The 12,832-nt window shown below is 37.1% G+C and overlaps 1 protein-coding gene across 1 annotated transcript; it reads right to left on the minus strand.

Annotated features, from left to right (window-relative positions):
• LOC106874123 (galactosylceramide sulfotransferase) lies at positions 1-5,776 on the minus strand. The gene is made up of 2 exons (XM_014921737.3): positions 5,505-5,776; positions 1-2,346 (listed from the first exon to the last, which is right to left on the minus strand). The coding sequence occupies exons 1-2, from the start codon at positions 5,528-5,530 to the stop codon at positions 1,263-1,265; spliced, it is 1,110 nt and encodes a 369-aa protein (XP_014777223.1). The 5' UTR covers positions 5,531-5,776; the 3' UTR covers positions 1-1,262.
• Between the last annotated feature and the right edge of the window lie 7,056 nt (positions 5,777-12,832).

Genomic DNA, 12,832 nt, shown 5'->3' on the forward strand with positions numbered 1-12,832 from the left:
TACAATTTGTAGTCTTCCTTTATTGAAATTAGTGCAAATACTTATGCGTCTCTCTACAGAAATATTACAGTAATGTGCATATCTGTACTTGTGGATCGTATATTCTTCTTTTAAACTATCCCAATATATATGTATTTTGTTATTTGTGATCTTCGCTATCTTACTATTTTATTTACCAGGACACGAGGGGGTAACCGGAAACGTTCTTAGTGGGACAAGCCCGTTGTAGTTCGGGCTTCCGCTGCTAAAATCCACTTGGTGCGACCCTCAGGCATCAGTCTGCCAACCGGCGTCGTCGTGTGAGGTCGTACTACAACGTGGTGTGTCTTTGTTTTGCAGTGCTTCTTCCCTGTTCGTCGATTTTTGCGATGGCTGAAACGAAGGAACAGTGTGCTTCTGTGAAATTCTGTTTTCTGCTGAGGAAAACGGCGGCCGAAACAGTTGTCATGCTTCAGACAGCTTACAAGGACGCTGCCATGAGCAACAAACAAGCTTACGAGTGGTTTCTACGCTTTAGGAACGGTCACTTGTCGCTTGAGGACCAACCTTGTTCGGGATGACCGTCGACCTCTCAAACGAATGAAAACATCATAAAAATTCACGAACTGATCTTTCTTGGAAGACCGTCACCGAACAATTGACGAATTTGTTGATATGACTGGTGTGTCCTGGAGCTCATGCCACGTTTTGAATGCATTTGTATAAAGCTTGATGTTTGGTGACGAGTGTTGCAGAGTAGAGACAAGCTTCTCATGAGTCACTTTTAAGCATTTATGAATGGAAATTGAAATCAACGCAAGATTATCGGTTCCACCACCGTAGTTTACATCTACAACATTCACCTTTTTAAATAATACCCCGAACGACGAAAACTTCGATTCAGCTCATCAATGTCGACATGTTTACACTAAAATCATTAGAAATTGAAAGGAAGTGATTTCGCATATGACGTTTTTTTTTTTTTCTTTAGTGGGACCCCATGGTACAAAGAAAATATTTTCTAGCGGGATTCGAAACAGAACTGCAGGTCTGTCTCATAGGAATCTTACCTCTACTCTACACAACACATCCCACTCGAAAACATCAAGTAATAAATCCTTAAACAACATTGACTTTCTTTAGCTTACAATTCTGTTTCGTGACTAACAAATGTCCTGCTACATTTTGTACAAAGCGAGTACATTTTTCGATTACTAACGTACGTTATGAATCATTAATTACGTACAATTACTCTTCTAATATAAATTAAACGGCAATTTAAGTCAGTTTACATCAATTTGCTGGTGAGTCCTCAGGTAATTAATGAATTTTACTTCGTTCATATTTAACAGTTTGCACGTTTGATTGCTGACCAAAAATCTCTCATTCCACTCACTTCCGTCAATCACAAGCAGCTCTTGAGATACGCTTAAATTCAGGCAGTAATTTTCTACTTTTAGTTGTATTGTTTTAAAGACTTCTACTTCTCTCCAAAAATCTGGTTTCATCTGGTTTATTCTCCTCCAAAATTTTCGATAAAAATATTCGTACAATTCAAGATCGGCATGGGCCCATTTTTTAATACTGTTGAACATTCCAGCTTTCAGTGGCATGTTGAATTCATACTTTTTGAACATATTCATCCTCATGGAGATGATATCTTCCATTCTCCAACACATCAGACGCTTCAACAAAACCAGCGACTCAGCAAAATACTCCATTATCATCACGAAATCAAACTCTTCATCAATTTTATTAATAAAACCGGTCAATAGCGCAGGTTGATCGAAAACTAGTCTCGGAATACCAAGATCAATTGTCATTCTGTTGTTTGTATATGAAGCATAGTTTGATACGGGTTCATATTTCGCAGGATTTTTCAAATATTCTTCAACTGGATTGGGTCCAGGTATACGAACTAAATACGGGATTTTGTACACTGTACGATAGAAGTAAAATGCTGACAAAAACTGATTCACTGGATGACGCAAGATTGTTATGTATGCAGTATTATTATACATCAGTTTTGTTATGGCAAACCTGTTATAAATTGCGTGATTACACAACAAATCAAATTTTTTATCTGTTCCATTGGGATGTGGAAGCAAACGATCGATAAAGGCATTACCATCGAACCATAAATAATTCTCCGGGTATTTCGGAAGTACGAAGCTAAGGTGATGTTTTAATCCGAATCTCTGGATGATGTTTGTCACGGTTGAACTGGCAGTTTTGTGTGTTTTTACAAAAACGACATGAGTTCGAGCGGCACATTTAGGTCTGAGTACCGTTTCTATTTTAGCTTGGTTATCAGAAAGGTAGAACCACAGAAATACCAATGTCGAAATCATTCCAGTTAGAAGATACCTGAAAAAGAGGAAATAACAGAGATATCACGTATAACGACAATGAGAAATATCAGTGATTATAAAAGTTAACACATATTTCATTTTAACAACTCATAAATTCCTCGATGAGGGCAAAAAAGGGAGCAAGGGTGTTCGTGAATTTCATCAGAGTATAAGAAATTAATTAAAATAAGATGGCAAAAGGCGAAAGCATCAAACTACATTTACATTGAATTGGCGGAGGTGAAAATATTTGTAATTCTAAGTGAATAGAGTTTACTTTGATGTGAAAGAGACTTCGTAAAATTAATGACGTCAAAATGAGGTTTTGCCACTTGAAGGTGAGAATAAATATTTCTTAGGGAAATGGATACAAAAGGACTTTCGTAAGTAAGCGCACGAAGCAGTAACGAGAAGAATACAAAATTAAGACCAGTTGAAATATGTTTAAGAAGTATTTGAACCTGTAAAGGTTTTTCACTGCGATTCATCGTGGGGTAAAAAATTCTCACTTAAAAAAATTCTGGCTTAACCATAAAGCAGTTATGACCCAATAATATTGACTGGTTTCTGATAAAAGAAGTAAAGCTTTCTAGCTAGTTCAGAGTTGCCCCTCTTGGTATCGAGGAGAACTAGCGAGTTCGAAATACATCCATCAGAGGGCGTTTTGAACTGGGTATGGTGTTCTCACACCTTTTTTTGAATTAACGAAATTTTTTCTCCACAACAAACTTCAGCGAAAAGCATTTACAGGTTCAAATATCCCTCAAACATGTTTAAGCTGGTCTTAAGTTTGTATAAAAAGATTTATTTAAAAAAAAAAATAAATAACGTACCATCATTGTTAGTTGATTTCAAGCTTTCATCAACAAAGCAATGAGGCAATATGTTCATCGTATAATTGTAATCTTTTCTACTCTAGGCACAAGGCCTGAAATTTGGCGGGAGGGGGCCAGTCGATTAGATCGCCCCCAGTACGCAACTGGTACTTAATTTATCGACCCCAAAAAGATGAAAGGCAAAGTCGACCTCGGCGGAATTTGAACTCAGAACGTAAAAACAGACGAAGTACCGCTAAGCATTTCGCCCGGTGTGCTAACCATTCTGCCAGCTCGCGGCCTTCTGTTCAGAAGGATCAGATTGACGTCCACGGATGCCTCTGTTCAATTCCTCCAAAAACTTTGCTACATATAATTCCAGTTTTGTTTTAGGAAGTTAAATATAGGATCAGTTGTTTTAATAACCTTATACTCAAAATGTGTTCATGAACTGTAACTAAGATTCGTTATGGCCTTTTAGTAGATAAAAATAACTTATGTGTGAAGCGTTAGGTAAGTGTGAACAATTTAAACAGGCAATAAATAAACTTCTTGAAACTTCTTAAAATAGAACGTTTCTGTCACATTGTAAAATAAAAAAGTCCTTCTGAGAAATAATTACAACGACAACAATGGCAACACAAATTAAGCGCATACTTTCACAAACACTTTATTAGACAGGTAAGTCACCGACCTCTGGTTCGCTGTCACATTTTCATCGCAGTAGCAGCACTAGAAATAATGTTTGAATAGTTTCAGAAATGGTGGAGGAGATCGCCCTTTTCTCGGTGCCAGATGCAGATACTATCAAAGTCACCTCTTCCCAGCAAAAGTACCCTATCCTCTAGTAGAAAGGATTGCTGTCCGACGGGCCTGTATAAGGTGTGTGCAGGGCGACGAAACCGTTCTACATGCACTCGTCCAGAGTCCGTGTATTACTGACTTGTGGAGCTTTGTCGAACAGCTGTTATCGCATGTAGGTCGGGTCCGGTCATCAGTTAAGTCCATCCTGAAGATCGCTCCGCCGCCTTCCTTTTGATAGGAATTAAAGACACAGTTTTCCTCCGTCTGGTGGCTATGGCGAAGGAGGTAGTATGGTGGGTGAGATTGAAAGGTACCTCTCTATGCGTAGAGCTGTGAGTCAAAGAAAGGGAATTGGGGAGGGTATTTGATCTTGCTGTTCAGGGAGATTTTGGACAGTGGGGTTCCTCAATTATCCCTAGAGGTCATCCTTTATCAGGAGGACTACATCTTTGTCATCTGCCTCCCAACCACTTTTTAAAAAAACTTTTTGTAAACTATGAATATTTCCCTTCCTTTTCATTGAATGCCGTGGATTCGATTTCGATTTCGATGACCTGTAAGTGACGAGATCACAACATTTGCCCCGAATGGTGCGAGAGTCTGGTGCAGAACTTACTCAGCTGAGTGGGCTGGGGCAATGAGAAATAAAGGGTCTTGCTCAAGAGCACAAGGCACTGCCTCGACCGGAAATCGAAACCACGATCTTATTATCCTGAATGTAACACCCTGGCAATAAGCCACACATACATACATGCATATGTCCATACGCACATACATACGTACGTACGTACATACATACATAAACATACACTCATACATGCATACGTACGTACATCCATACATACATAATACATACATACATAAAGTTCAGGTTTATACCTGTAATTATTGGGGCCCTATGATATGTAACACACTGCCTAAATACCAATCTTGGGAAATTAGGCTTCACAAAACCAGAAAGGAGAAAGCTAATTGGAAGACTACAGATCTAAAGCCATCACTGGAACTGTAAAAATATGTAAAACTTTCCAGAAGTTTAACATTTAAATATATACCAGCATGTCTAGATATGTGACTATATGCATGAGAATACATACAAAGGCAAAACATACAAATCTGCACAAATACATACATATATACATTCATGCTTACATACATACATACATACATACATACATACATACATACATACACATACATACACACACATACATACAGATATATATACACACATACGTACATATTATACATACATACATACCCACACACACATACACACACATTTACATACATACATACATACACACACACACACAATAATACATACGCACACACATACACATATATACATACAGGCACATGCATACACACACACATACATACATACATACATACAAACATACATACATACATACGTAAATACATACATACGTACGTACACACACACACACACACACACACACACATAGGCGCATACATATACGCTGTCTGCCTGCCTGCACGCGCGCCTGCATTTCCTTGAACGGCAAAGGGTGCCAGCGGCGGTGGTACTCACCGTTGATGTCTCGAAACGGATTTCATGTTTCTCCTTTGTTTTTTACTCCAGCGAGGAATCCATGACGCCGAGCTTCAACACGCAGACCAAGCAAATGAAGGAAAGACACAGGGTGGGAGAGAGAGAGATGGGAAGAGGGAGAGAGAGAGAGAGAGAGAGAGAGACAGACAGAGAGGAGAGAGACTGAGAGAGGAGAGAGGAAAGAAGAAGGTGCGGTGGGGAAAAGAGTCGGACGTGTAGTGTTACCTTTACAGGTGGTGTTTGCAATCAAATGAAAGGAAATGGGAGAGCAACAAGAATTTCCTAACAAACTTAATCATGACAATAAGTAACAATAATAATAGTAATAATAATAGTAATAATAATAATAATGATAATGATAATAATAATAACAATCAAAAGTAGTTTATTGTAATTTAATGGGAACATATAATTTGGAAATCAAATATGTCTTGATTCGTTTACACTTGTCAACTTGTCCGTCTCTCTCTCTCTCTCACTTTCTCTCTCTCTCTCTCACTTTCTCTCTCTCTCTCTCTCTCTCACTTTCTCTCTCTCTCTCTCTTTCTCTCACTACACACACACACACACACATTCTTTTATTCTTTTATTCTTTTACTTCTTTCAGTCATTGTGACAGCGGCCGTCATGGAGCACCGCCTTCGACCCCAGGACTTATTCTGTGTAAGCCTAGTGCGTATTCTATCGGTCAGTTTTGCCGAACCGCTAAGTTACGGGGACGTAAACTCACCAGCATCAGTTGTCAAGCAATGCTGGGACACACACACACAAACATATACACACACATACACACATACATACATACATATATATATATATATATATATATATATATATATATATATATATATATATACGACGGGCTTCTTTCAGTTTCTGTCTACCAAATCCATTTACAAGGTTTTGGTCGGCCCGAAGACACTTGCCCAAGGTGCCACGCAGTGGCACTGAACCCAGAACCATGTAGTTGGTATGCAAGCTACTACCACACAGCCACACGACAAGAGATAATTTTGGCCTTTTTTTACGGAGATGAAAGGATTTATAAGAGTACAGAATGGAAGTACTCAAATGTAATTGAAATAAAGATTAAAAAAAAACACATTAATCAGAGAACAAACATCAGTTTTCAGTCAATGACTTTATGTATAACATCACGCCTCTGAAAAACATTTGATTATATATAAATATTACCATGGCCTTTGAACATATAATGTATACATATATAAAGTACACAGAAGGTAAAAATATATATGCAAATAAAAAAGAAACAGATATATAGAACGGCCTGTCAATAAGGTAAATACAATCGACTTAAAATTCTAAAACGTGATATGCGATTAAAAATCGAAATAATATAAAATATCAGTTGAGTAAAATGATTTTTCTTGCGTCTCTCAAAAAAGAAAAAAAAAATGTCAAAATCTTCATTTCATAAAAGGCATGACTTGATTTTGTAGAACTCTTTTTGCTCCTGGATTCCGACCAACCGTGGTTTTTATGAAATGAACTTTTGGGGCTTTTTCTTTTTTCTTTTTTTTTTTTTGAGGGGAATAAGAAAAATCTTTTTAGTCAACTGATGTCTTATTTAAACAACAGTTGTTTCATAATCTACTCGGAACTAAATCATTAATTACGATGTAGACAGGTGCACACACACACACACACAATCACTGATGTCTTCAGTGATTAGACTTTTTAAATGGAATGAATCCATCCCAGTACTTGTTCTGTTGTTGCTTTTTACTGAACCGCTAAGTTACAGGGACGTAAATGCACCAGCAATGATTGCCAAGGAGTAATGGGAGACACACGCACGCGAACACACACACAAACGCACCACCCCATATATATATATATATATATATATATATATATATATATATATATATATATATATATATATATACCCAAAAGGCTTCTTTCAGTTTCCGTCTACCACAATCCACTCATTATGCTTTGGCCTGCCCGAGGCTATAGTGGGAGAAACTTGGCCAAGGTACCACACAGAGGGACTGAACCGGGGACCATGTGGTTGGGAAGCAAACTTCTTACCAGACATTAGTGGAAGACATCGAGTTTGTAAATAGAAGAGAATGCTGTTTCTGTGTCGCGGGAAAAATATGAAGCTTTGAGGTTAAGTGTGTGTGTGTATGTGTGTGTGTGTAGATGTGTGAGAGAGAGAGAGAGAGGGAGAGAGGGAGTAAAGGGGAGAAGAATAGGTCAGAGAGTTGAGGGTTTGTTCGCCAACAACCATCCATGATGGTCAACAAAAGCCGAGTTATTCAGCTCTGTGCAAACATGTAAGTACAATTGGCCGAGCAACTGTCTTTTCTTCTATTAGTTAAAGGCAGGAGCAATGAACAAACGTTCCTTGTCAGGAACCTCGAACAGCTCAGCCAATAAGACTCATTAACCTGACGTTGCTATAGTTTCAAATACACAATATTTATTTTGTTAATTTTCTTCCTTGTTATTAATGTTTTAATTGTATTGTCATTCTTCTCTCTCTCTCTCTCTCTCTCTCTCTCTCTCTCTCTCTCTCTCTCTCTCTCTCTCTTAATTATATTCAGACTTTAAGACGGTTACTTATCATTAGATTCTTATTGTTATGGCGGTGAATTGGCAGAAACGTTTGCACGCCGGGCGAAATGCTTAACGGTATTTCGCCTGCTTTTACGTTCTGAGTTCAAATTTCACAAAGGTCGACTTTGCCTTTCATCCTTTCGGGGTCAATAAATTGAGTACCAGTTACGTACTGGGGTCGATGTAATCGATTTAATCCCTTTGTCTGTCCTTGTCTGTCCCCTCTATGTTTAGCCCCTTGTGGGCAATAAAGAAATAAGAAACGTTAGCACACCGGGCGAAATGCTTAGCGGTATATCGTCTGTCTTAGCGTTCTGAGTTCAAATTCCACAAAGGTCAACTTTGTCTTTCATCCTTTCGGGGTCGATAAATTAAGCACCAGTTGTGTACTGGCGTCGATTCTTATCGACTGGCCCCCTCCCACCAAAATTTAGGGCCTTGTGCCTAAAGTAGAAAAGAATATATGTCCATTATCAAGCTCGTATGCTGCGCCGTGCTTATAGAATTGATTTGCTTCTGGTTGATATGGAAGTGAAAAATGAAGAGATACCCAGAAAAATTTGCAACATCTAGATCTATGTATGTGGTTCGTCAAATGTGACTCTTGGAGTATCGGTTGAGAGAAATATCACCTTGCTGTCGGCAAATTAACATCCCAATGCCGCAGTATGTATTATGTAGTTGCTATATTTCATACATTTGAAACAGTTTAAAGCATAGCAATTAATAACGAATAAGTAAATCCCATGTAACGGACGATGTGATACCAATAATGGGACCCAAAACAGACAGTATAAGGCATAATGCATTAGACGTTTGCTAAACCACTTGTTGAGTAGAGTGGTGTAATGGAAGAGTACTGAGCTCAGAGTCTGAAGGTCTCTCTTGATCAAAACTGTATTCTTCGAAGAAATGGATGCTGTTTACGATATTTATACAACGCAACTGAGTTTTCTTACAAAAATGCAAAACATGTACATGTACTGGGATCGATTCATTCCATTTAAAAAGACATGGCCGCAGTCTAATCACTGAAGCAAGATATGTACACACACACACACACACACACACACACACACACACACACACACACACACACACAAGAATTGGATTCTAGAATCAAGCGGAACCCACGGTAAACACCTCAAACGAGGACCTGGCTATCACGTGATGTGGTTAATTAATCTGCAGCGTAATTTTTATTGAACCATGCAACGGAAGATCAAGGATATCCAAAAGGTAATCATTCCTTTGTGGAGTTTATAAAAAAAAAAGGAAATAAAACAAGGAGGATAAGCACAAATTATATCATGTAGGGACCACAAAGTTATTCAAGGTATGTTTCCAATTTTTACGAGATCTTCTTGGGGTTTTCATAGTTTATATATAGCTTTCGGCCTTATCAAGTCTAAATCCAGAGTCGTACTTCGCACATGTACTCACATTATTTGCCATTGACTTCCTTTTAAATTACTTTTCACCAATTTTCTTCTTTCCTTCTTTTCTTTATTATTATTATTATTATTATTATTATTACTATTATTATTATTATTATTATTATTATTATTATTATTATTATTATTATTACTATTATTATTATTATTATTATTATTATTATTATTATTATTATTATTATTATTATTATTATTATTATTATTATTATTATTTGCTGTTGATATTCTAAGAACCTTGTTTGACCTGTCTTTGGGCATATTTTCACTATTTAGGCATTATTTACACAGTTCCTCTATTTTTATCTAATCTCAGTTAAACCCAAGATCTAGTCACGTTCCTTCTGTATCTGAAATCTCTATGTATAACAACAGCAACAGCAACAACAACAACTGACATTGTTTCTAAATCCATGCGGTGACAGAAGGACTGTCTGATTGCATCAACTGGATTGTCGGATATATTCATTCATACACCACCACCACCGCCATATTTTTCTTTTGTTTTCCATGTATTTTAATCCTATCCAATGTTATTTGAATTAACACGAAAGATAGTTTTTCATCGTTCTGGTTTCTGGGTTTCTGTTGTCCTGTTCTTTCCTCTCTAACTTTGAAATCTGAATAAATTCTATCTCTTCCCAGACATATGACGATGGAGTGCCAAATAAACAAAAATAGAAAAAAAATAGATACAAACGCACGAACGAATTTATCTGACAACCCAATGCTTATTGGACAACTGCTGGATATGTCACACTTCCGCTACGTAATCTAGACTCAGCGACTTCCGTTTCGAAGTCTCGTTCAAATCAAACACGAGTTGGAGAATGCTACGAGATGAAGTTTTTTTGGTATATATTTAGTAGTAAATTAAGTTGGAACATTTTGATATTGCAAATCCTTTTTACTACGATGCTGTTCCACCATAACACATTTCAGTAAACCTCATGGACGAAGCCTCTACATGGACGTTCGGCGTGTTAGAAATAATTGATAAACCATCCTCAATTCGTGGCCATCTAAGTTGGTGTTTTATACTCATGAACTCGATACTTTTCATTTCCATTGGCTGCAGTAATCTCGCTCCAGGTACATGAGATCTTTAGGATATTTATCCAAGCATCGCTGGAGAGTTGTGGTCCGGGGCAAAACACTTCATTTCCCGTTTCTGCAGTCCACTCAGGTGGCAAAAATGAGTAATCCTGCGATGAATTAGCGTCCCGTCCAGGTGGGAAATATATACGCCAAGAAAATCAGGAAGCTGGCCCTATGATTCGAGAATGGATCTGTGAAACCGGTTAAAGCTTTGAATATATGAATAAAAATTATTTTAACTATTCTTAATGCATTTCCAACTTCTATTTTTCCTCTCTCTCTCTCTCTCTCTCTCTCTCTCTCTCTCTCTATATATATATATATATATATATATATATATATATATATATATATATATATATATATATATATATATATAGTAGATAGATGGGTAGATACATACATGCATACAAAGACAGATGTGTGTGTGTGTGTGTGTGCATGTACAAACACACATACACACACACACATGTAGGGGACTCTTTCCCCGTCGTTAGACGATGGATTAGGGGTCCGCAATTTCTTGTTGGACAACTTGCGTGGATGCTTTGTATATGGGGATGAAACGGTTGTGCTGTAAATAAGCTGACTCCCTCCATCAACTCGGCATTACCTGTACAGGTGCACACACAAATGTGGCGCACGTTAGCTGTCGGAATGATCGCAGAACACAACACACCGCCTGGTCCGGAAACCGAGACCACGATCTAGAGATCATGACTGCAGCTCCCCCCACCCAACCACTAGGCCATGCGCCTTCACACGCACGCGCACATTATGATGACGATTACGGCGACGACCACGACGACCACGACTATTATGATATGTTGCGAAGAACACAAGACCGAGAAAGATCGATAAGAAGATAAATTATATTCCATCACATGATGTTACAACCTGTTTGGGAATTTCACATCGATTGATTTTTTTTATATATACCATTTGTTGTTGCAGTTATTGCTGCTGTTGTCGGTGTTGTTGTTGTTGTTCTTGTTCTTGTTCATTTTCTTTCTTTCGTTTTGCCTCATTTTCTTCATTATTTCATTTTTTTTTTCCAGTTCTTCTTTTAAATATTTTGTTCTTGTCTTTATATTTTATTTTATTTTATTATATTTTATTTTACTAATTACATCTTATTATTCTGGCTCCGGTCTACTTTCCCTCCTTTTTTTTTCTCACTGAGTTTTACAGACAGATGCACACGTATATAAGTATATACAATACATACATACACACTTACACACACATACATACAGATACAAACATGCAAACTCATACACATACATACCATATACATATATTTTAAAATATATATATATATATATATATATATATATATATATATATATATATATATATATATATATATATATATATTTATACTATATACACACACATACAAATACATATATACCATATACGTAATATTTATATATATACTATATACACGCACACGCACACGTGCGCGCGCACACAAAGATATATGATAGATCGCGAGCCACTAAACCTTTTTTATTTTCTCTCTCTGCTTATTTTTGTCTTCCTTTCTGTTGAAGAGCGTAAGCTCGAAACGTAAAAGACTTTCTTATTTCCCGAGCGTTAAACTAATACATTTGTTTGTTGTTTACACACCCGACTTCGTCTTTTGTTTTGTTTTTTTTTTGTAAATTCCAACTAAATATATATATATATATATATATATATATATATATTTACGGAGATGTAATTGCATAGCAAGTAACCTGATCTGAGATCGTGTGCTGAATCGAAAACAATTGCAGCACGGAATTTTGTCAGTGAACAAGTCGCGGTCTCAAAGCGACGAAAATATTTTGACAAATTAAATTCAAATGTTGAAGTGAATCTAACGGTTTTTGTATGTTTTTAAATGGCTTATAAACACCTTCCACGCTGCAATTGTTATATATATATATATATATATATATATATATATATATACGGATAATCGGTAAGTTAGAAAGAAACAAACGAATAAGCAACCACTAAAGACACTCTGCTTCACGCAGAAACCGCCGGAGCTACTTGACGATATTACAAGTTCTTAACGTTAGCACGCCGGGTGAAATGCTTAGCGGTACTTTGTCTGTCTTTACACTGGTGTTGCTTTGTTTACGTCCTTATAACGTATCGCATGCGCACTCATTCGTTAAA

This window comes from Octopus bimaculoides, chromosome 7 (assembly GCF_046866305.1).
Source record: "Octopus bimaculoides isolate indiv1 chromosome 7, ASM4686630v1, whole genome shotgun sequence".
Lineage (NCBI taxonomy): Eukaryota > Metazoa > Mollusca > Cephalopoda > Octopoda > Octopodidae > Octopus > Octopus bimaculoides.